At 44.2% G+C, this 26,224-nt stretch overlaps 1 protein-coding gene across 1 annotated transcript in view; it reads right to left on the reverse strand.

Annotated features, from left to right (window-relative positions):
• Window positions 1-26,224, reverse strand: part of NTSR1 (neurotensin receptor 1) — a 55,917-nt gene that overhangs the window by 10,893 nt on the left and 18,800 nt on the right. Inside the window, exon 2 of the mRNA XM_002194650.6 lies at window positions 5,863-6,064. Within this exon, the coding sequence (XP_002194686.2) occupies window positions 5,863-6,064 (202 nt within the window). The remainder of the gene's footprint in view (window positions 1-5,862; window positions 6,065-26,224) is intronic.

Consider the following 26,224-nt stretch of genomic DNA (forward strand, 5'->3'; position numbering starts at 1 on the left):
CAGCCAATTTATTTCTTTTCCCCTGCATTTGAAGGGGAGCTGAGGCACACAGAGATGTGGAGCAGCACGGTGGAATTCCTGAGCAGAGGCAGGAGCTGTTTGGGGAGGCATTGCCCCCCTGAACAACAGCTCTCAGCCTTGTCTGTGTTTCAGACTCATCCCCAACGCTGCCCAAGGGGTGCACACCCACCAGCTGGTACTAATGAGGTGTACAAAAGTTACAGGCCTGTGTCAGAGTGGTTTTTGGAGAAACAGTCCTTGTATATCCCAACCTCCTGGGCTTTATATACTTATTTAGTTGATGACATTACAAGAGAACCTCTCCCAAAGTGCTGCTTGATATGAGAGGTGGTGAAAGCTGGGCCAATGCAGGCACAGCTGGCAGTGCCTCGTTAAACCTCGAGGTGCTGTTTATACTAACATGATGTTCTACCTGACAGGCTGTTGGCAATATTTATATCAGCAGGCCCCAAAGTAGGGATTGCAGCAGCCCAGTAAAATTAAAACTACTTATGCTGGTATTTGGGTCATAAGGCTGTGGAATAAAGGATTTCCATAAAAGTCAGTAACAATCAGCAGGGTTTGGGGACCACCAGCAGGAGCCAGGAGTACTCAGGAGAGCAAAGAAGAAACTGTGAATAACAGTGAACTTGAGAAGTCCTCAGCTCCTTTAAACACCACTGAAAACACTCAACATTTGCTGGATACAATCTCCTAATTCTCCTGAATGTATGATTAAAAAAACCCTACATTCTTCTTTATTAGTGAAAGTGAGATAGCACAATGAATGGAAAAATCTTTTGGCATTCAAAATCAACATATTTCACTCAGACTATATTCTCTGATTTTTAATGGCTTCAGATGACAGATTTGAAATGTGAATTGCTGCCCCAGCTCATGCCAGTGGTTAAATCATCCCCCGGCACCAGTTCCATCCATAAGGAGCAAGGCAGAAAATACAGATTAAAGCTGGCCCAAGAACAGGCACTAGCAAGCAGCACATCACTGCTGTCCCAGGGCATACTGGGGTCTCTTCCCAGGTTTCCTTCTAAGGTAATTATTCTTTTGGAAATTAGAGAAGAGGTTGCTTGATTCCTTTTAAACTTCATTCATGCCATTTCCCCAGGGGTTGTCTGGATGTTTGAAAGAGAAGAAGAAAGGAAAAGAATTTCCCCTTTGAAAGGTAGAGAAGGAATCCCATTTTATCCTCACCAGATTCAAGTCTCTTTCTATTTGGTGAGATCAGGTGCAACCTGAACTGGCTTCCTCTGCAGCCCTTTCTTCTTTCCCCTCCAGTTTTGAGTTTCACATATCCTTTATTCCTCCCAGAACAGTTTCTGCTCATCAAAGGGACCCTGGAGCTGTATTCACTGCATGTTTCTGCAGTGACTAAACCCCCTGGCCAGACTTCATGATTAGAATCACATTGTTAACTTTTTTTAACACTCACATTGTCATGGCTTAACACCTGGAAAATCTGCTTCCAGGGCATGGCCAAAGCTGGAGTTTCCTGCAGAGATGCAGCCACAAGAACCTGCAATTCCTGCAGCAATGCTGTGCCAGGCCGAGCTGTGGTGCCAGCAAAGGGACACATCTTGGGAGAGGGGAAAAAAGAGATCCCCTGCCCCAGGAGGTGCAGCCATCCGTGGTTTTTGCTCCTTGGAGGGTGTCAGAGCACTCTGATGCTGCTTGTTTTATCTTTTATCTCACTTGGCAAGCTGCAAAGTAAACCTACAACTACAAACATCTCTGGGAAATATATACAACTGTTAAATAGGTAATTTATCCTCCCAAATTTCAGTGTGACACTTCAGCTGTTAAGATCAGCTTCCACTCAAGCTTAATGCCACAGGGGTTTCGCTGAACTCCACTTGGAGTTGCTCAGACTTTTTATTAGAGATACAAAGTGCCATGAATTTTATTCCTTTCTTGAAAAGAAATGATTCATGAACAAATAAATCTACTTTCCTTAGAATATAGGAATTATGAAATACAACTATTTAAGGAGCTTAAGACTGGTGCTCTTCTGTGTATTGTGGCTGCAAAGTATGAGCTATTTCTGTCTGTAGGCTGGTTAAACTAAATCTCATGGCAATATTCTCCTCCTGAAATGAATAATTCAGACTTGGAGCATTGGTAAGGAGCAAATGGACTCTTCAAAGTAATTTTTTCAGAAGGGGAATTATTAATGCACGAATTAATGAAATATGTGGATACATCATTAATTCTTGGCCTTTGTCTTATATTACTTGACAAGATACAGAGGCCCCAAAATCATAATTAAAAAATTTACAGACGTTCAGTAAAAAATGCATCTTGACTTTATCTGCTAAGAGGCATTTTACTGAAGCATCACCCAGCCAGCTGTGGGAGACTGAAGGATATTCTTTTAATTGGTTAAACCTTTAAGTGCTTTATAATTGCTTTCACTAAGCAGCTTAAGTAACAGAGCAAACGTTACCTGGAACTCATTACATTTTAATAGGCTTAGCCAACGTCCCCATGCAAAGCCTCCTCTTGATGTCCATCAATTTGTCTCAATGTCGTGATCAGAGCTCAGCTGTGCCATTCAGTACCTCCTGCCTTCCTTCCATCCTCGTGGGAGCTGATCTGACAGGCAGCCAGGAGCTGCTGAGGCTGCAGGCAGGTGTGTTGGTGAGGTATCAGTCCATGCCACAAAAATGCCCCCTTTCCAGAAGGTATTTTGGCTGAACAGAGCTTTCATCCCGAGCCAAGCTCAAATACACCCTGATTTTTTGAGCAGCAGAGAGAATTGGGGTTGTTCAGCCTGGAGAAGGCTCCAGGAAGAACGTGCTGCAGCTTTCCAGTGCCTAAAGGAGCTCCAAGAAGGCTGGAGAGGGACTTGGGACAAGGACTGGAGTTACAGTTCAAGGGGAAGGGCTTTAAAGTGAAAGAAGGAAGGGTTAGACTGGATAGTAAAAAGAAATTCTTCCCTGTGAGGGTGCTGAGGCCCTGGCACAAGTTGCTCAGAAAAGCTGTGGCTGCTCCATCCCTGGAAGTGTCCAAGGCCAGGCTGGATGGTGCTTGGAGCAATCTGGGACACTGGAAGGTGTCCCTGCCCATGGCAGGGGGTGGAATGAGATGAATTTTAAGGTCCCTTCCAACCCAAACCATTCCATGACTCTGTGATTGTTCTGGTGTGTGTGTGTGCATGTGAGTATTTACGGTTATTTAGAATTTTATCAAGGGATTGGCATATCAGGCTGTGCAATTAGAAAACTTCACACTTCTGTGAAGCATCACACAGCTCTGGGAGGCTCAGCATTCCAGAGATCCAACATAGGCAAGGAACAGCAATGTGAATTGGAGGTGGTTTAATGGAAGGAATTGGATGGGTGAAGGTGGGTATGGAATCTCTTGGTGGAAAGTATTTTTAACAACAGAACTGGTTGCCTTGATATCCTCAGTAAAAAAAGCTGGGAAGCTGCAAGTGCCTGGAGCCCTCTGAATTTGAATCCTCACACCTGGTGAACTCTGACAGCAGAGAGGGAATTACAATCAGGAATCTCATGCTCACTGACTTAATGAGTTGGCTCCCAGGCAACAGGCCTGACACATTCCTTGATCCTGATCAGCCTCATTATTTTGTACATGACCACAGTCAGACAGAGCCAAGAAAATACACAAATGCTACCAAAAGGGAGGAAAACACTGTTGTGGATGTTTTGAATGAGGCTGTTAGCCTGGCCACTTTTAGCTCGTATTTCAATGTAAACAAATACTTAATCCCAGTACATTTGGAGCAAGGAAGTTTTTTTCTACTCTGATCTTATCCAACAGCTCTGCACATCATGAATGAAAAAAAAATTGTTTTCTATGCACTACTTTTACAAGTTCTGAAACATTTCACCCTTAGACGTAAATCAGCCTGCTCTGTACCTCAGGGCAAAGTTCACTTTTGGGAATGGAAAATACTTTTACCCCCATGAAGCTCTGATAACTCTGCCAGCAGTTTTATAAGAGGGGAAAAGTGTCATTTTTCTTTTCCCATCCTCTTCCACAAATGAGCCCAGACTCTGTTCATGATTTTGGCTGTCATGGATGCTAGAATAAGTCATGTGAATCCTTGTGTATTTTTTGCTACTTTTCAGACAGCTCAGAGACTTCGGTTATTAAAATGCAAGTCATAAGGAACAGGTGACAAAAGTAAGTGTAAATCAAGCACCTCCAGTAATGAAGTGCATCTGAAAACCTGAAATGCACAAGATTTCACTCCCATTTGCTAGATAAAGAGAGCATTTCTGCATGGTGGAGTGAATCACAGACAAAAATGAGGCAGGATTTTTTATTTGCTGGATCTTCCTTAGCACAGAAATGCAACAAACAGCTGCCCTCTCATTGCCACCCAACAGGGAGGGGAGCTCAGTCCTGCTGCTGGGGTGGCCCTGAGGAGATGCCTGGATTATCTGGGGGGCCCCGTGGTGCCACACCTGACCCACTTTTGAACCACCTCAGGCTCCAGATGAAACCCTCACTTTTGCCAAACATTCTCAGCTTTTGTGGTACACAGCAAACACAAAAAATTGCCTGGAGAAATAAAAGAGGAAGCAGAAGAAGATGAAAAAGAAAATTATGCTTATTGTTCAGAAAGTGAAGGGTTGTTTTTCAGTGCCTCGGAGGAGATGTGGACCTGTGGGTGAGGGGTGCACTTCCTCCAGTGCTGAGGAATGCCAGATGTAAATTTAGGTTTCTCTGCTATTATTTATTAAGAGCTCTCTCTTCTTGATGATCAAAGAGGATACAATACTAAAAGGAGAGAGGGAGAGGTGTGTGATGTGGTGTAGTAAAAGTGACTAAAGGCAGCTTCTCACTTCATGGCAGCAGGCAGAAGTGTTAAAAACCAGAAAAAGACAGCAAGGAGCAGGGTCCTTGTAGGCTCCATGGGGAAGCAAGGCTCCCTTCTCACCCACCTCTGGATAACAGTTCATTGGGGTGCAGGGACAGTCACCAAACACAATCTAACAAGGTAATTGTGGGGAATTTAATGTCCCCTGTGTTTTTCTTTCCTTTTTCTCAGTAGGCATTTCCCACTTGGAAGCTGGGATGCACACATGGCTCACTTATGGCACAGGCAAGGAGTGCTGCATGGGATGCATTCCTTGTGAAAAACAGCTGGAAAAATGTCCTGGAGGCTCTTGGTGCCTTCTCTAGGGATTTCTCTCACTGGAAAGCTGGTTTGAGCCAAAGCATTTCAAATACCAAGATGCCCCATCCCTGGAAGAGTCCAGGGCCAGGATGGACAGGGCTTGGAGCACTCTGGGAGAGTGAAAGGTGTCCCTGCCCATGGCAAGGGCTTGAGACTAGGTGAACTTTAGGGTCCCTGCCAACCCAAACCCTTCTGAAAACACCAGAACATCAGAAATCTTTCTGCTAACAAATTCTTCGCATCTCATGTTTCAAACCATTATGGGCACACTTTGTTAGCTATTTTGTGTACTATTTTTGAGCCCCTTTTGCTTTATCCTCTCTAAGGTTAAGCTGCCAGATTCTTTGGTCTTTTCCTCAGCTTATTTAATCAACACATCCACTACTCTGCAGTGCAGCTCAGTTCCTGAGTGCAGAATCTTTTATTTAAGCTCTGTCTGAACCAGAGCTCCGCAGAAAAAGGGAAGTAATGAAACAACACAAGCAAGGCTTAAATTGCTGTCAACTAAATCACTAAAATGCTGGGTTGGTTTTGCTTTTCCAGAGTGAGCAGGTCTGCTTGTTAGTTTTGCAAACCAACAAGCAAAGAAAAAAGGAGAGGGCGAAAGCGTTTTCCAATTTCCACCTGTTACTCTTCCAGTTACATTTATTTAGCCACCTCCAGGCAGCGGCCCAGCGAGGGAAGGCGATACTCACGCAGGACCCTGACGCCGTGCTTCAGGGCTTGCACTCTGCTGGGCTCCATGGACATGCTGAGCATGGTCTGCTGCCCACCAATGGTGCACACCTGGTTCTCCTGGGCCGCCTGCTTGAACATCACCAGCAGCTGGTTGGCGATGATGGTGTTGAGCACGGAAATGACGACCATGGGGAACACGAAGGAGATGAAGGTGTTGACCTGCAGGGGAGAGATGGGGCACAATCAGGGATAGGAGCAGCAGAGCAGGAGGCTGGGTTTTATTTCTCAAAGCAACAGAGGAACAGCCTGCAGTGGAAAGCTTTCCCTCCTCTTACTCAGCTGGTTTTGAAGGTTTGTTGTACAGAGGAAGAGCTCAAACGCTGCTGACGCAGGTTCATTCATGTCGGTCAACACCCAAAAAAGGCAAAATCATTCACATCTAATGACATTCTTTTTCCCTTTTCGGTGCAGTTCATTGCCAGAAATGAAACACGCCATTGATCTTTTCATCTCACAACCAGCAGGATGCTGCTTAGCTGTCATCATGCATAGCGTGACCTCTAAATAACATTGTGTTATTGTCCTTTTCCTGCATCATGAGAACTCCTTGGGATCTTTTTAACTATCTTTTTTTGTCTCGTGTCCTTTCCTTGTAGATTTAATGACAGCGTTTTGTTACTTCATAACTACGTTAAATAAACCTTGTGCATTAAAGGATTAAAATTGATCAGAATAAACAAGTAGAAATTGTAATGTTTTTAGTACAAATTATTTGATTACTACGGTTTTGATAAAATTAAATGAAAGATCAAATTAAGCAGTGATTGAATCAAGTAGGAGGCACAGTTCATGTCAAATGCAGGAAAGCTTTTGGGCTGTTTAGAAACCCCAGCAGAACTGAGCTTGGCAAAGGGCAGCCCAGGGAAACAGAGGCACGTGTAGGGTTTGCCTGCACATCTGCAAGGCTGCCATGCTGGGATGGGGAGCTGCCCTGCTAAACCCAAGAGCTCATCCTCTCTGCTGGATGGCACAGGAGGAGACTCAGCACGTCACTCAGCTGAGTATGGAACAAATCAAAAGCCCTTCAAGTTTTTAGAATTTCAAAATATTGACAGGAATTAAACCGTGCTGCAAATGGCTGTGAAAGCAATTGCATTAGAAGTGAAAAAATGACAAAAAGATGAAACTATGAAACTCAAGAGGGAATTTGCTCAGTGGGAGGGCTCAGTCTGACTTTTTCCCCAGACAGGGACTTATCTTTCACCTCAGTGATGTAGGACACACAACAACCCTGCACTCCAAGCCAACCCCAGGTTCCTCTGCAGATTGCAAAACCTCATCTAGAGACAGGTGCTCCATCTGCTGGGATGGAGATATCCCCTCTCCACCCACCCACCCCTGCTGGACCATCACCACGGCGGACAAGGTTCTCTGTACACCCTGTGTCTGGTGCAGATTTGTGGGCTCTGTGCTCTGGAGGAGTTCAGAAATGCTGGAGGTGAATGGGAATCACCCAACCACACGCCCAAGATGCTGCAGGACATCCATAAAAGAAATGAGCAGCACATAAGCACACGGGAGCAGAGGCACATCAGAAGCAATTGACTTTTTTGTCCATAGATCTGAAGCAGAAAGTCCTCTCTTGGTGAAGACAGGCTCTGTGGCTGCTGCCCAGGTTTTCTTTGGATGGATCAAGTCTCCAGACAACTTTGTGCTCCAGAGCTCAACGTGTTCATCAGAAGCACCAGCTGGGTTTTGTCTGTCTCCCACATGGTGAGAACATCCTCTCCCGTTTATGCTGGCAATAATAACAGAGCTCCTCAGTGGGCTGAGTGAATTCCTAGATACACCCCACCACTACAAGCTGCTAATGGCCTATTTTATTAAGTATAAAGCAGTTTTCTATGCTTCTAAAAGATCTCACAGCCTCCTGTATATAAAGAAGAGTTATCTTTTGGAGTTGCCTCCATGGGCTAAGACAGATCATTAAGCAGTAAGGACCAACTATTTAACCTTTGCAATGCACTTGGGCTGAGCTGGAGCACACAGGGATGAAATGATTGCTCAGATTTACCAGATCAGAGTAAGACATGAGCCCTGTGGCTCCTCCCCCCAATTTCTGTGGCTTTAGCTGCAGAATGCCCTTCTTCTTCCCCACTGCTGAACAATGTCTGCACATCAGCAAAATGCACCACTTAACTCTGGAAATGTTTCACTCTGTCACCTGTGATTCAGGATTTATTGGTTTTCATTCTAAAATTTTGCCCTAGCTGTATATTACACTTGCTTGATATAATTTTGCAGAACTCTAAAAGTCTTTTCCAAGCTTTCTTAAAAGCTTTGACTCATTCCATAGTTGCATTGTGAAGTCTTTTAAAGAGCTTAAGAAATTGGCTAGACTAGCATTGAATTTCCTTTTTAGGAATTGTTATGGTAAAAGTGGGAATATTACATAGTTTCCATCAAAGGCTGCATTTAAAGATTTTTTTTTTCTGCTTTGATTTGTAGGAAAACTCTCATACATTAAAAAAATCAATCGTTTCCCCAGTAGCAGAATGTTTTAATTTGTTGAAAAAACTATGAATTATTTGCAAACACAAAGTCCCAAAGTACATAAGGGCTAGAAAAGCCAATTTTTCTAAATCAAACCCTTTAGATTCCCCATTTTTCTGTCGAGCTTCTTGCTGGGAGCCCAGCACACTGTGCACATCAGTGCAGCAACACCTCATTTTCAGGTGACTTTGCACACTGCTGGAGCTGGTGCCTCCAACGACTTCTCAAAGTCATTGGAAAATTTCCCACTTGTTTAAGAGCAGTTGGTCTGGGATCCCAGGATTACAAATTTGACAGTTCAGGAGCAGGAAGACTTGTAAAGGTGTTTAATGGGGATTTTTTACATTTTCTCCAACATCAGTGGGCTAAAGTGGATACAGCTGTAGTGAACACCCATGGGAGCCTTTGGAGCTTTATAAATCTTTACAGACTACTCTGGCCCCAGGAAGGAAGACTTAGAGACTGTGCAGGCTCATTTTTGACCTGAAAGTCTCAGATTTATGTTGGCTCACCATGGAAAGCAGAGTCTGTGTGATGCTGGATTTACACTAATCCTGTGTTCAGGGTGATTCGGGTGCACAAGCACAGCGGTCTGCCCTCATCTCTGCTCTCACCAAGCACAGTTCAGTCTGATTCTCCTCTCCTTCAAAGCTGATGTGTTTGTACCAAAGTGAACCCACCAGAGCCCAGCACCACAATGCGCAGGATGAGCTCAGTGCAGGAGCCCAAAGCTGTGCGTGGAAAAACTCAGCTTTGGTTGCCCCCTAGGCTAAAAAACCCAAACAAACACAACACAACAAATCTCATGACTGTGTGCTAAATCCCCATTAAAAAAAAAAAAAATAAAAATCCAATATTGCAGCATTTGCCCGTGGCAGGACAGAATGGAACACTAACCCAGTTCCATGCTGATGGAATCAGTGCAACCCCAAATGCTGCTCAAGCACCAGGCTGGCAGCATCTGTGGGGTGGGATTAGTCCTCAGGACCAGATTGTGTTTTGTCTGCAAACCTTTCCTCCCAGCACTGCCTGAGCAGTGACAGCCTGACCCAAGTCACTCTTCTCTGGCTGTGCTGAGCAGGACAATGACAACACAGGTGTCACCTGAGGGTGAGCTCCAGCACACACCTCTGCTGGGACCCTGAACCCCCACAGGCATGGCTGAGGTGTCTGTTCACCTGATGGATGCCAGGATGAGGCAGAGACACCTCTGTGACCCACCCAGTCCCCAGAGGTGCCACACCTTCCTTGTCCCCAGGGATGTCAATGACCTCCCCAGCCCCATCAAGGCCAGCAGGTCTTGGGGTCCTGCCCTGCCCCAGCACTGCGTCTTCCTGGCTGTCTGATGGTAATCTTCATCCACCTTTCTCTTGCCTATCCACTGCCAAAGGTGATTTCAATATGAAATAGGAATCATTACAATTATGCAGGGTTTTGCAGGAAACAGGAGATGGAGCAAAACTGAGGACAAGGCCTCTTATGCTCATGAGAAGATAAATGGAAAGTTGTGGGAATTAAACTTCTAGAAGGGAAAATGGTGCAGTTATCAGCCTCACAGTTAGCTCAATAAAAATCAAATTTTGTGTGAGGCAGAGAATTCAGCCTTGTGAGTTTGCTTCTTCCTTCCAAACGAGAGTGTGGGAGTGACACGGGGGAAGAGACAGCAAAACCAAGGGACACAAAAGCAGAACCCAGTTCTCAAGTTTGTGACTCTTCCTAAATCTTTTGCAAGGAAAACTGCTCCCCTGGCTCTGCTGAGCTTCCTGCTGACGTGGTTCACTTTTGCCAAGTCGTCCCTCAAATGATTTGACTGTGTGGTTTCCCTGGGTTACCACCACAGGCTGCCGTCAGTTCCCTCGCAGCTGTGATGGAGAAGATGAGCACAGATCTCCACAAGGAACTCCCCAGAGGGCTTCAACCAAGCCCTGTAAATCAGAGGGCTTGCAAAGATTTATTCTTTTGTGCCCCAAGGTGGCAGTTGGAGGAACACAGATTCAAAGGTCACTTTGGAAAAGGATGGGGTTTGGATCCCTACTGCAAGCCAAGACTTTTTTTGTTAGATATATCTAGGTAAAGAGGGTAAAATTTATGAGAATTACACTTGTTTGTGGGTCACCTTTGCTCCCAGAAAAACCTGAACCACCTGCAGCTGACTGTTCCCATGGTCCATCAGCACACAATTTTGGACAGCACAGAAAAAATTAGTGAGGTCTTGGAGAACTCATGGTTAAAAGTAAAAACTTTAGGCTAAAGGTTCTTCTGGAGATATGGTGGCAAATTTGACACTGTAAGTATAATGATAAAAACAGCCAAGAATCAGAACTACTCACAACATTTTAATTGAAAGACTTTTGATGAGAAAATAGAAAATGTTCCAATACTGAGAAAATAAAAGATTTTTGAACACAGGTCTTGTGTTTTCCCTCATGCCTTTTTTCCAGATAAGTAAACAAAATCCCCCGAAGACAATGGAGCATGAAATGCTGGTCCCAGCAGCAGCACAGTGTGGTGCATCCCATGGAGCAGCAGCTGGGGTGCTCTGCCAGCAGGAGCAAGGCCCCTGGAGTGGACATGGGGGGCAGCTGAGATTAAGGGATGATTTTAACCCTGGGTTATGACAGGGATTTTCTGTCAGGATCAGAGATGTTCCCTTGCAGCCTGATAAATGAGGTGATAGCAGAGGCAGATCCTTGGTCTCTGTCAGATCAGCCTCTCCAGGGACACAGCCCCTTCATGCCCAGAGTGGTTTTTCTCCCTTTCCTTTCAGGGCTGTGGGAAGGACAATTAAAATGGAGAGAAGTGTGGATGATGACGAGCTGGGAAAACCTCGTTTGTGCTCACTAAGGTTCTGTCATAGCTCATTTCCCTGTGCACACCTGGGGGATGCTGTGAGATGGCTGCAGCCTTCCTGTTTTCTGCTGGGGAGGATTCTTAGTGCAGAGACTTCTGGGGATGTAGCTGGGAGAAACCCCAAAGGAGCTGAAAACTGACTCAGGAGGAGATGTGTCCTTGCTGGTTTCCTGGAAGTGATGAGGGAGAGGACTGAGGATACAGAGCATCGTTTGATTTGTGGTTTTGAGCAAATCTATTAAACCACAGAGCCACATTTTAACAATCTACCACATTCTGGTTCACCTCATTTCTAATGGAAATGGAAAGTAAATTATCCTCCCCCTGACTATGGAGGCAGTATTGTTAGCATATGTCAATCAGGGAAGCACATTCTGCTACAACAACATTTGGCTGCCAAAAAATCTTATTTGACTAAATGTACTTTACAAAATTACTGGTTATCTCACTCAGTAGCCAGAATTAGCATTTTTTTAACCAGCCAGTGGATAATTTCAGCCGTTAATAAGCACAGTACTGCATTCCAGGATACAGCAATCTGTGCAAGACAAAGCAGGGAAGGGGAAGGTACATCGTGTTGGGATGCCAAAGGGAGCATTTGGCAATGGCACTTGTGTTTGATGTTCACAGGATATGTCTGTTGAGAAAAAAAACATCCACAGGTTTTTTCTCCCCCTCAATAAATAAATTACCATTTAATCAACCCCACATTTACATTAGCTCTCCAGCTTTCCATGCCAAGTATCTCATGATTGTCAGGTAAATGCCATTCCTTAGCTATAACAGGGCAGGAGAGGATAGTGTTTGTGAGTGATAGAAGAAAATAACCCCTGCTTTTGGAGCCAGTAACTGGCACAGGGGAAAGCGTGGAAGCTGGACAACTACAGCCTAGTAAGGGAACTAATCTCTTCTGGAATTTGTTGAGGGGATCAGTACTGGCATCCTCACCTTGGATGAGGGCATCCTGGTATGGGGGCACAAATCCTGGGTACATGGGAATATATGGCCCAGTGTCAAAGCCTGTGTGTGTTTCTGGAGCTCTACCAGTGCATTTGAGCAGGAGCTCGACCTTTACAGGCTGCCAGTTTTATCTCAGGCAGGTTTGCCTGTCACGCTTCATTTCAGGCAGCAGCCTTGACAGCGTGGCAGGGCTGTCACCCTCGGACAGAGGCTGGCTGCTGACCCGGGTGGGTGGCACTCTGTGCCCTCTGCAGACACTTCTGGTGGGTGCACGAGGGCATGGTGGAATTCTGCATCTCTGCACCAGAGTGACACAAACCCCACTGAGCTCAGCCGTGTGAAATAACCCTCCCCTTTCCTCCTAAAGAGGGACAGGATGCAAATGTCTGTGTAGGTCCAGGATATAATATCCCATCATTAGCTTCATGAATAATCAAAGACAAGATACTAAAACCCAACTATTATTTTTCTCTTTGAACACCCTAAGAATTGGCAACAAAAGCCTCTGGTTGTTACATCCCAGTGTACCCTGTGCCTCTTCTGCCCAGCTAGAGGTGATTACACATTCCACACACATTATCCAAGGTAACAGAGTGTGGCCCTGTGAATTGCTCTGATCTCACCCCAAAGAGCTCCCCTGTTCACCCCCTGGAGCTGTAGGAGCTCAGAGAGACTGAGGAGCACCTTCCCTGTGTCTCAGGGAGACCTTTTCAGAAGCACTGAATATCGAGCCCAGGCATTTCAAAGAAAGGTTACGATGATGTAAAATGTTGCTCCCAGTCACAGGTATTGATGTCAAAATGTGTGATCAGCTCTCAGTCACAGAGAGCCTGAAGCCAGGACACAGCTGTGTGGGGACACTGGGGTGGAAGGCAGTGACAAGCAGCTGGACCTCAGAAGCTGGGGCAGTGAGGAGAGTGTGAGCATGAACACAGAAATGAGCAGGACATTCAGAGTTTTTTTCATCCAGGGGAAAAAATCCCAAAGAAAATTGGAAAATTGGGGGAAAATTGGGGAAAAAATCCCAAAGGAAATTGGAACACAGGCTCATCCTGTCCAATCCACTGCTGATTAAATAAACTTGCAGGTTTTGTTAACCTCAGCTGGCATCAGCCACAGGAGCTGGAATTGGCCAAAACTCTGTATTTCACACCTCTGCAGGAGCCCCAGCTTTATCTGTGCTTTGGATGTGGTCTGGGAGCAGGAGACTGCTGAGGTGAAGAAAGAGAACAGATAAGTCTGAAGATAAATTATCAGATGGAACTTCTGAGTTCTTGAGTCACTGGACTGGCTCCTGTGCCTGTGCTGCTGCTGCCCTGCAGCCATTGGTGTCAGTGAGGCTGGAGCTCCATTAATTGCACAGCAAGGACAGGTGAACATCTGTTCCTGACACATCCATTTATTTGCTTATTTCCTGTTACATCCATTTATTTGCTTTACTCACTGAGGGAAACCCCCTCCAAAGACAACTTGGAGGGTAATGCAAAAGACTTGTTCTTGAGCTCTGGCTGCTCGACGCTGTGGAGGAGTCTCAGGTTTTGTATTGGTAGATGTTTATACCAGAATAAAATCCCTGTTACTTCAAGGCTTGGGGTGGCAGAGTGCAGTCTGTGCTGTACTTGGAGGTCTGCAAGGTGCAAGTGCCTACAAGCTGCTGCACAGCAGGAGGACATGGCCATGCACAGGGCAGTGGTCCTCTCCTCTCTCTGAGCTGGCTGGATGCCTCCAGAGCTGTCTCCAGCTGGATAACACCAGCCATGAACTCTTCCAAAGAGCTTAATTTAGCTCTAGCATTGAGTTCAGAAAGAGGATCTGCTTAAACTCTGTTTTCATTAGCATTTTGTGTCTGCTCCACAGTAGTGATGCTTTCCTGGCTTCTCTCCCTAGACCTGTGGCCATCACAGAGGCTAACCAGGCAGTGTGGATTAAGGTTTTAAGAATAACCAACATGTACCATTTTTGAGCCTGTGTGTGGTCCCACACTGATGAACTATAATGGGAATGCAGAGCAGCTAATGATGTTGAGAAGCTGAGTTAATCACATACTCTGCAGGAGTTAATCAGATACAGAACAGATGGAAATAAATTGTGCACTGACAAAAAACATCCATCATATCTATGGCAAAAACATTCCCATTCATAAACTTCCCTCCTTGGAGAAAACATTTGTACATAAAAAACAACATCTGATGCAGAACAACTTAAATGGGTCTCTTGCTCATGATGGGTTGGAAAGATGTCAGAGCACTGAATAATGGTGGCATTCCTGAGCATGATCTGAAGGATCATTTAACCTCATCTCTATGCATGGTTACAATGCTGTGACCTGAACTATTTTCATATTTATTTATTTAAGTAACAGCAAAAGATATTATTAATCCATAACTGCTTCATATAAATCTTAATATTCCTAATTACACACAAGGCTAATACCTAAATATTGAACTCCCTGGAGACCTCAGAGCTTTTCATTACTTCCTTAAATGCCAGAAAACCTACTCCATTATAACTGTTTTTAAGAGAAAAATTCCTCTTTTCCTGGTCTTTGCCCATCAAACTCAAACTTGAATGGCTCTGCTGATTCCACCTTCCAAACAGAAAGAAAAGCTGCGGAATTCAGGACATTCTGGAATAATGGACTGGCGAATAGACAAATTGGAAGGTTCTAAAGTTTACCACTGTGCACTGGAAATGCCTTGTATATAATGAATACTCAGCTTTTTCTCTTAACAAAACTGAAGGAAAAATGTTTATTTAGAAAAATGGAAGAGTAATTAAAAAAACCCAACACCAACGGAAAAAACCCAAAAACCAAATAACCCAATTTCTCTCTAGGATTGAGCTTGATGGAGATGATGAATCTGGGGCCTTTTGCATCTTATTGCAGTTAATTTAGGGCCTCCTGCCACTGATTTAAGAGGGATATGTGGAATTTAAAAAGGAAGGGGTTTGGTATGGGGCAGCTGCTGCCTTCCTGTGCCTGGTAAGGGAGGACAGAAGAAGTGACAGAGCAGCAGTGATGATCCTTCATCACATCATCAATAACCCAAATCTTCAAATCCTCCCCACTTCCTCCTTCAGGAAATCACAGAAAATTCTGAGCTGGAAGGAACCCACAAGGATCACCAAGCCCTGCTCCTTCCTTCTTTGTTTCCTGTGACTGGTACAGTGAGCTACAAGGTAAATTAATTCAATTTATCCATTTTTCCTTGCAAACAGGAATAAAGTCAATTCATATGATGTCAGTTTGCTGGCCTCAGCCTTGCTCCTCAGATCCATTGCATTATTTAGGGCAATATTTTTGGTTGAACAAAAATTCAGTGGATAATATTCATGATTTTCCCTTTGAACACACATGTCTTTGGTACTATTTCCCCCTCACCCTACCCAGCAGCTATGTTCTACTGAAGGGGAAATAATACTTCAACTTCAAATGACAGACTGGAAATACACTTTAAATAATTTACCAGTGCAGTTGGATATCAGTTCTCACTATCTGCTGGTATTTTGGTTCCTGCCTGTTTTTGCCAAAGGGATATTGCCCATTGCCTTTCACAAGATATTTGAGTTTCTCCAGCTCTGCTACTTGTCAGCCCTCTAAAGAATTTAATAAATGTTCATATGGTGCCTAATTCTCCTGACAGCTCATTAATCCCAATCCAGATTTTGCAGTCATTTTCTGCTTAGTCTGTTTTGGTTCTTCGTTCCTACTGGGTTGCACAAGTTGTGGGGGCTCACGGGGTGGACATTCATCCAAAGAAAGTGTCTCCATGGTGCTGCCTGTGGAGCAGACTGATGCTGATGTTGGGTATGGCTGATGATGTCCTTGTCAAACCCCAGGAAATCAGCCTCTTTCCTGTGTTCTTCACCACAACTGCAAGTGCCCCCCAGCACATTTGGCACTCCTGTGTGGCTTCTGCAGCCTGGGATGCTGCAGGAGGAGCAGCCACCACAGCCTTAAGGACAGCACAGGCTGCTCGTGTGTCTGAGGGCACTATCACCACATAAATAACTCACAGCAGCTGATTTTGTGAGCCAGCATACAAATATCCAGATCCTTGCTGCTCTAACCTGTGCCTGCTATTCCTTTCTTCTTTGGTTCATGCTTGAGGTGCTGTTGTCATGAATGAGACTGTTATGCTTGGATATTTACTCAAAGACAACATCAAGAAAAATATTCAAACCCAGGTGACAGCCAATTATCCCCCAAACCTTTCTTGTTCTGGCAATACTGAGTCATTTCATCCCCCATCATCAAAATGGATCCTTTTTTCCCACATGGGTATGAAGTCACTCGCAGTGGCTGTTTTGGGATTCTGACTGAACAGTTCTGCTTCAGCAGGGGAACAAAGCCAAAGACAGGAGCACGGGAGCATAACAAGCCAAGATTTCTGACTGTGAAGAGCAGTAAACAGTTGAATCAAGTGAATTCTTTCTTTCTTCCTTCCCACACTCTCCTGGTAGGTGGATCATGACAGAGAAAAGTGTGGGTCTGTTTGGCTCATGTGGCGCTGTCAGGCTCCAGTTTTGCATTTGGAATGAGTGTGTAAATGGGTGTGGAGCACTCAGGTGCTGGGCTCCCCTCTGCCACCCATGTCCCAGCCAGGTCCCTCTCTGGGCACAGGGGTTGGGTGGGCAAAGCTGCAGTGGCCCTTCTGTCCTGCCCTTTGTGGGGAAAAAATGAGGATGCAACCAGCAGCTGGCTGACAGGAGAGCAGAAATTCATTAGAGCAAAGGGTAATTATGAAATCAGCTCCATTCCCCAGGATGGTGCTGAAGATTTAAGATAAAGATTTGGTTATAAACCAGCCAAGGACTGCAGCCTTCAGCCTGATGCATGAGGTACTCACTGCAGGAGGATCCAAAGGAAAGTTAATTTAAAGAAAAACCCAAAGAAAAGGGAAGAACAAATCATTCTCCTATTGAAAAATATGTTAGACCAAATTCAGAACAATTCAAAGGAAAGTTAGGTTAAACAAAAACCCAAACAAATGGAAAGAAAAAAAAGTCATTCTCCTATTGAAAAAATACACCAGACCCAATTCTGGCTTTGCATTTCTGCTAAGTGAGGTGGAGGTAGAGGAGGGTAAGAGATGCTATAGTGTCTGAGAGACAAGTAATGTCATGACAAAAAAAAAATTTATCTGTTGAATTACATTTCAGGATCAATTTTTTCTGAACCTTTTTGTAATATTTCACATGTTCTAAAAAGTCTCATTAATACAGCTGGTAAAATAACAGCTTGTCTGCTTAAAGTAATTAGTAGTTGACAATTGGGTTGAATTTTAAATCCATGAGGAGCTTTGGTTAGCACTAATAAATGTTGATTAAGGTAGCAATTAAAATCTAACAATCTCTCTGGGGGTCTGAACTTAAAAGCTGAAGTTTGGAACATACCTCAGTTTGCAGAGAAAATGCTACAGTTCCTCCCCAAGCTGCTTTATTAAGCTGTAGCAGTGTGGATTTTTGCTTCCTTTGGTTGTTTTTTTTTTATTTTTTTAAATTTTTTTTTATTTTCTTTCCCCTTTTTTATTTTTCCCAGTTTGCACAAATTAATTGCAACCTCAAGTAGTGCTCCACAGCTTGGGCAGCCACCAGCACCTCTCCTGACTGACGTAAAGACTTGGGGACAGTGGTGACATTTAGCAGAGTGAGGTTTGAGCTTTCTCTCAGGAAATGCTGTAGGACCCTCTTGACGTCCCTATTTCCATGGCAGTCCTTCCCAGGAGGCAGTACCTGCCTTTCCCTCTCCTCATCAGGCTCTGAAGTGGGCTGAAGAGATCTCCAGCTCTCTTTCAAGAAGCTCTGCCGGGAGGGGAGGTCAAGCAGCGCTCACCTCTCCCGATTGCCTCCCCCGCTGCTCCTCAGAGCATCCCATTGTGGGAATCCAGAGCTTCCCTCTGGCTGCCCTGGCAGGTCTGGGACCCTGGCAGGGGTCAGGAACCCCCCTGGACAGAGCCCCCAGAGACACTGTCTGTGATCTCTGTCCATGGAAAAGAGTTTTCAATCTTACAGGATGAATTACAAGCTCTGAGTGTTTGATATAAGTAATAATTAAGTGTGGCACGGGTGCAAAAGTAAAATTTTAGGATTCTAGATAAAGGGTTCAGAGGGGACAAGATGTAGGAAATTGGGTGTGTTTTGTCCTTTTTCTCCTTCTTCATGCCCTCCATGTTTCACTGTGGTGTTGGCATTTTTCTGTTGGTTCAGGCTGGGGACACACTGTTCAACGTAGGTGACAGATATTGGCACGTTATTGTAAATCCAGCACAGGTAGTTTCTGGTATTTAATGTTTGTAACATCCCACTGAGGGCAGAGCCCCACACGCTGCCCTGCAGGACAGAGCTGCGGCAGGGCAGCAGAACATGTTAGAGAGAAACAGAATAAACAACCTTGAAACCAGCACAGACCAATTATGGCTTCTGCTTTGGCAACGGGGCAGAAAGACAGAGACTTTCTACAATCTTGGGATCATCAATAGCTCAGATTCCGACATCCCATAATCAGGGTGATTGGATGAGCTGCCAAGGAAAAGTATTGACTAGGCAGTGTCTTGAGGAAGAATGAAATTCTCTCTCTTTGTTGCACTTGAGCAAGGCAAATCAGAAAGCACATTTTGTTTATAGACTTCTCTTACTGATTTTTCATCAAGGCACTATTCATGGAGGTCTCAGGGTCTTTGTGATCTTACTTAACCCAACACAATTTCAGTCACTTACCTGCATTTTTTTTTTTTTTCTATTTTGGAAGTCAGGAAGCACATTTGTATTTCATGGAGCACCTCCTTTATAGTGGCCAAATGCTTTTGGTTTTTTCACTCTTGCTGTGGGCAAGACATAAACTGAACACAAAACCAGATTTGTCTTTATCACACATTAGCTCTGCATCACCCAATTAATACATTGCATCCCCCAGGTTATAAGATGAATGCCAGTGGGGAAAAAATAGGAATACAATGTGAAATGGGAGCACCTTGGTCCTCTGGTGCTCCTGGGAGTGTGTCAGTACTTCTGCTCTGGTCATGCCACTTAAACCAACAGACTTGTCATTATATTGTTTCCTGCTGACTCTGGGAGCTGCTGAAATGAGCTCCTTTTCCTGCAGGGTACTTGCCATGGCTGTAATAGGAAAAACAGACCAGCAGAAAATTTGTGCACACTGTGGTCAAATCCTGGGGCAAGGCAGGGAGGTCAGAAGGAAATTGTGTCCCTCTGACTTCCCAGGGCTCCTGCTGAATTTGGTGGCTGCTGCTTGGTCCTGCTCTTGGCCCCAGCATCCCCAGGAGATGAAACAGCCTCTATCTTGAACAGCCTCTCATTCTGGGAAGGAGCTTTGATAATCAGATTCTTTTTAAGGTGCTTTCTCAGCCCAGCCTATGTGAGCTGAGTGTGGCTGCTGGTTTCTCCACAGAACTGTGTGTTCCTGAGAACATTTCCTGAGTCCATTCATTGTTAAGGATATTTACAGAAAAAGAGAGCTGGAGAACTGAAGATGTCAGGAGCTGGAGGAGGAAAAGGAACAAATCCAGAGGGTGGAAAAAAAGCCCATTCACTATCAGTCAATGTGTCTATCACTTTCTTTTTCCTTTTTTTTCCTTCTGTGTTGTAAGGATGAAATACAAATGGCTTGGATGAATGTGGAAAGGAATGCAAATAAAAGCTTCATAGCCAGAGACATTAAAAGCCTTTTTTTTTTTTTTTTTTTTTTTTTTCAGAGGAGGCTTAAGAACTGGATGAAATTGTCCATTTCCATTTGAGCAATTTCCATCCCTGAAGCTTTGGGACAGGTCATTTTCTCTGCAAGATGGACACAAGGCTTGAACCAGCTGGGTACTGCAGCCACAGAGGGTGAGCAATTGTTTGGGTATATTGGCACTGCAGTTTTGGGGTTTTCAGGGAAAATAGCTGCTCTGAGAGGGTCCCCAGTGCACACAAGTCATCCTGGACATCTCCACCCACAGCCAATACCACCCTCCACATGGATCCACCTGTGCTGCAATGGGCACTCAGGGCTGCTGTGGAGACATCACCTGGGGTCTGGAAACATTATTGCATGGAAAGCCATGAGCTCCTGAGGAGAGACCAGGGTGATTATTCATGCACAGCCTTTCAGACTACTTGAAAGGGCCTATTTAATATTTTTACAGTAATACTATGCACTCTGCTGCTCTTACAGTAGAATTACAGGTGTCATCCTGAGGAGGTGTGTGTGGGGGGCAGGTTTTTGGAGAAAAGCCATTTTGCCAGGGAGACGAGACAAACAAGGGGCTGCAGAGAGATCTGGCATCTCCAAGGAGCTCAGAGGATCTCCTGGTTTCAGGCTGCTGCCCTGCTCCCTCACAGAGCCATGAAGATAAATCAGCAGGGAAATACTCAAATGTTGGGGACAGCATGGAAGGACACGTTGGATCAAGTGACATACAGAGGGAGAAATCCTAAATCTAGCACAGGTAGGGAGGAAAGCAGGTTTGAGCCATCTTTCCCTGGTGACAATGTCTCTGTTGGCCAATTAAAAGCCACTGCATTGAACAGGTCAAGTCCTAATGAGCTGTGGGTCCAAAGCCTGACTGGGCAGCTGGAAGACCCGTAACCCCAAATCCACGTGGTCTTTCAGAAAATGAACCCAAGGCAAAACAGATTGAGGAGGTCACGGCTCTCTGCTGCAAACCACAGCACAGGCAAGCCCTGAAGGCTTTCCCATTTCCCAAAATTGATTTTTTTTTTCCAAATTAAAGTACAAAATGAACATGTGAAACCAAATGCTATCGGAGCAGACTGCAAATGAGGCTAATAGGCCAAATGTCAGATTTGTTTCTGCTGAGGAGTCATTACTGAGTACAGACTTTATGTAACCTGCTTTGCTCTAAAGCATAATCCAGCCAGCTAATGACTGGCATGAGAAAGATGTTTTGCCTGTGGAATGGATTCTTTGCTGTTATAAATTCCTCTGGACCTTACCTCAAAAGGTAGGAGCACCCACCTGGCCGTAGCCAGCATTTGAGGTTGGCTAAAAATCTGATGGCTAAATATTTCTTTGGACTCTGTATGGAGCAAAGGCATAAATTGCCATTCCTCAAATCAAGATTCTGATTGCAGGTTTAGAAGAGTCTCTCACCATTTCCCCATGGCAGCTCCAACTCCCGCAGCACAATTCACAGGCTCTCAGCAGGTGGGCTGTTTTTCAGCTTTACCTTTCTCAAAAGCACAGAGCTCCATGGAGGAGTGGCTGAGAATGCTGACCTGGAGCAGATATCAGCTTCCAATGTCCTGACTTGTGCAATGCAGGAATCAGGAGCTGAATCCCAGGCCCCCAGTAACTCCTGCTGCTGTCCAGGGCTCTGAGTGTGGCTGGTGGTCACATTCCCCTCTGCTCACAGAGATGTTGCAGCTGCTGTTGCTGGCACTTACTTACACCAGCCTGTGCTATGCATTAACCAAAATAATTTCCTTTTTGAAGCACAAAAATTTCAGTGCAAAAATTGCTGCTTTTATCCCTAAGGCAGGCTGCCCAGACACAAGACTGTCTCAGGTAGGAACCATTCCTGTCCAAAGAGTTGGGGAGGCAGATTCCTTGCAAAAGAGGAAGTGATTTAGCAAGATGAAGCAGTCACAGTGTCATAAATGCAACCAGGATTTCCCTGTTAATTACCTCACTGTTAATTAAGGGACTATTTTTTTATTAAAATTAATTCTCATACTAAAAAAATGTATCGCTTAAAAAGGGGATGTACAGAAGTGTTTATCACTGATACCCTAAGATGCTAATTTCCAAATGTTATGGCTTGTAATCAAGTTTAATTTTCTGACTTATCCTCCAAAGGAGAAACTTTACACCAGTTTTGACATTTAAATTACCTTTGATTTGCAAGTCCAATACTGCCATAAATATTCATAGCCAAGAACCGACTATTTAGCCTTGAATTTTTTTTTTAATATTTTTAATTCACTACTAAAAACCAGCTCCAGAGTGAGCTGAAGGAATGAAATGAGGCACATTTTCTCTGAAGCACTGCGAGCCTCTGCTGCCTAAGAGCCAACCGACACATCCACGCTTCTGTTTGATGCTGCTGAATAAAACCTGGCAGGGAAATCATCCTTTGATCCTTTCCCTTCCATCTCCTCCCAAAAAGCTGCTGTGAGGCGGGGGCTGCTGCCCAGCACTGCCGCTGTGTTGGGCAGAGCAAGGGCAGCCCACGGCAGGGTCGGTGCTGGCACGGTCAGTGCCACGTGCAGGGCTGGCACCATTCTGGGCAGGCAGAGAATTTGGGCTTTCACAGCCACACCAACGCAGCAGTGTGGGAACCAGGGCAGAAACTTCTCCAGACACTGAAGGGTTTGAGCTGCAGCCTTAGAAGAAGCTTGGATTGATTGTGATTGATTGATTAAGCAGAAAAATAATAAACTTTTATTCTAGTTGTAGGTGAGAATATACCCTAAATAAGTGAGAGGCTGTACTGATAAGATGGGGAAAGGTTGTAGTGTAGAGGTGTAGTTGCATGTGTCACCCTGATTCTTAAGATTTTCTAAAGCCTTCTAAGTTTACATTCTGTTAAAAAACTTCCTCACACAATTTTCTATAAACAACATATTGCTTTACATTCCTTCATAAGGGTGGAGAAACTTAATATACTAGTAGTTTATCCAATGTCTTCAGAGGGGTGGCACATTCACTCTCCAATCCACTGTCACCTTTAAAAAAGTAAAAAAGAATCAAAAATAAACCCTTCTTTTCCTTACAAATAGCAATGTCTCGCATTGTGCCTTCACATGTCCTATAGCAACATGCATGGAATAAGCTAAGAGTTTAGAAATCATAATAATGTGTGCACCTGAGTTAGAAGCCCATTAGATAAAAGTATCCTCAGTGGAGTAGAAGTAAGTAAAGGTGATAGGTTAGAAAAGCAAAATAAACCCTGTGGCAACTGCCCATTGGGTTAGAAAGTTCTGTATTGCCTTGTAATGAAGAAACTTGTGACTACTCTTGAGCTAGGGCCGACTGCCTGCTCTCAATAGATCTCAGGGCCTCCGAGACTGATGTTTGTCTGAGCAATAACTCGTTCTTAGCTTGAAAACAGTCCCATCCCTTCATTTCCAGCAGTGATAATGATACACTCCCCCTGAGCATGGCCATGCAGAGCACAATGTCACACTATGACACAAAACTCACTGAAGCAGGCTAGATGTAAAAGGAAAGAAAAACAACTTAAAAAAGTAAACTTTATTTTCTGACTCTACTATATATACCATAGTAGAAGTGACAGTGGATTGGAGGGTGAAACTGCCACCTCTCCAACCACACTGTTAAATTAACAGCCTATTAATTCTTTCTACCTACAAAGAAGAATGCAAAACAATCACTGTTTATATGAATAGTGTGAGAAAACTCAGTAAAAATATGTAACTATCAGAAGGCATTGAAACTTTAAAAGAACTTTAAAACTCTCAAAAGAACAGGGTGACAAGACAAAGCCCAGCTTGGTGTGGGGGAGATGCCTGCTGAAAGAATGCCAGGCTTGGGGGGAAAGAGCCTTTTTGGTGCTGCCTGTGTGAGCCTGGGAGCTCGCTGACCCTTCCCTGCCCAGGGTGACAGCGTGCCAGCCCTCAGCACAGCTATCCCAGGAAAAGGCAGCAGGCTCCATCCCTTGGGAGCATCCCTGTCCCCTGTGGCAGTGACAGCAAGGTGTTCTCTTGCTGTCCAACATCCATTCAGGCTTTGACACAATTTCAGTGAGCGAGGTGAAGGCTGTGCTGGGACTGGCAGCTCTCAGGGGTGATGTGCCAAACTCCCTTCCCCTTCCCTGAGCAGAAGCCCAGGTGAGAAGCAGAAGAGCCGAGATGCTCCAGCCCCTGCCCTTGTTGGTGGGGGCCTCTCTGGTGGTTGATTTCTGTCTCAAAATGTTCTAAAGATGCTCCATTTTTTCTCCAGCATATTGTAAAAACATGGGTCAGTGTGGGATGGGAAGAGGGAAGGATCAGCTCAGATGTTGAGCAGAGGAGAATCCTCTGAGGCACAGACCAGGCAAACACCTGCACACATCAGTCACAATAAAGGGCAAATTGGCTTCATAATGAAACATTTTCCTCTTTTCAGTGACTGATGACTTCTTCATTTTTTTTTTTTTTTATATCAGGTACACTTCAAATGTAATTAGTTTCTCCAGTTTTTTTTTCTTCTTTCAACAATAAGGCAGGGACAGAGAAGCAGCACTATTACTACCCATTTCTTAAAATAATTTATATTTGCAAAAGGCTAATAAAAAAAAAAATCAAGATACAATGTGACCCTTTCTGCCCTTAAACCAAGGTATTTATTTTAAGCATAAACATATACTTCTGAGATGAGGCACTGCCAGTGCTTTAACCAACACAAGATGGACTTTGACACTGCTTTTATGGTATGTTAGATACCCCCAGCTCACCCTCACCCCAGGGACAATGAATATGTAGCTCAAATGCACCTCTGCTGCTGCCAGGGGTGTCCTTGGCTTCTTCTGTGGGCATCTTTGCACCACAGTTCCACTGAGAGATTGATTTTCTGATCCATAACTGAGGTGTCTGCTCCTACCTGAGATCAAAGAAGGGAGTGCTTTCCCAGGAACTCACCCAGATCTTTACTTTTCTGTTTGCTTTTCATTTCAGTTCAGTATTTTAATAAAAGATATTTTCTCAGCCTGGAAAATAATAGTTCACAATGGGTGACAGGCTCACTTCTGATATTATTTTCCTCTTCCATTTGAAAAGGAATTGTTTGCAGTAAAGCTCCTTTCAGTTGGGATCTGAGTGTAGCATCAGAAATTCCAAGCTTTGAAAATGTGAGATGGACCATAGAATATCAAGGATGCAAATTTCAGGTCTGTTTCTGCCAAAAAAACAAAAAAATGTTATTATTTGGTGGGGTGATGTTCCCTCTGGTCAGTACCTAGGAACACATTTAATCCAGGACAGCAAAGCCCTTCCAGATTCACTTTCCATGAAGGACCAGACATGAGAAGAATGAGCATCAGAACTGGTGAAATTAAGAAATTCAGCTCTGAATTGTTTGCAGAGACTCCACAATGGTTAGAGAAGACTCATAAGAAAACCTGGACTTTGTTTTCCCAAATAACTCATGGCAATGGAGAAGAGATGATCCCGTGTCACTCTGACAGAAAAAAAAGATGTGACAATGGCCTGAAACTTCTTGATTTTTGATTCAGTAAAATCTGAGAGTCTTTTAAGTGACAAGTTCTCATAAATAATTCCATCTAATGGAAGATACTTTGGTAATTGCGGTGTTTTAATTTCCACCCTTTAAGTGCAGAGAATTCTCATTAGCACTCAGCATTCAGGTACTGCAATGAATTTTCATGGAGAGAGAGGATCATACACAGTGCTGAAATGGTGGAACTATGATGAATTTATGCATAATTTTATGGACAAAGATATTAAGTGATTCATTAAACAAAACCATCCATTCCCTTCTGGGTACAAGAAAGTTTTTATTATTCCTGTTTTTCAGGTAAATAGACAGAGGCAGAAAATTACTAGGTCTGGCCTAAACCTCTTCTTCCCATGTATTTCTATGGTGACTTTCTCTGGTTTCTAGCAAGGTTTATTTATAAAAGAAGCCTCCAAGTGACCTAGGAGAGTCTGACTTTCCAGCCTCAATCTAACTCCTGTGCAATATTGCCTTGACTAAAGGCAATAAAAACATCCACAGGGGAGCTGAAATGCCAGGCTGGCAGACTGAGTGAATGAATATTATAAATGAATGAAGCAAAATTTGGATTTCAGGACAAAAACTTGCCTTTACACCAATGCAGAGAGAACTGGGCCTTGTCATGGCTGTTTAAAGGAATTTGCAGTGTTTTGGAGAAGTGACTCCTCTGTTGCCCTGTGCTGCCATTTCAGGAACCAAGTCATGGAAATTAAAAAATCCAGTTTTCAATTATTCTGCTGACACTTGAAGTGCTGAAGGAGGAGGAGGGATGTTAAATAAGGGTGTGCAAGAACTAAAGTGCTGGTTTCACACTGAAG

This window comes from Taeniopygia guttata, chromosome 20, assembly GCF_048771995.1.
Source record: "Taeniopygia guttata chromosome 20, bTaeGut7.mat, whole genome shotgun sequence".
Classification (NCBI taxonomy): Eukaryota; Metazoa; Chordata; class Aves; order Passeriformes; family Estrildidae; genus Taeniopygia; species Taeniopygia guttata.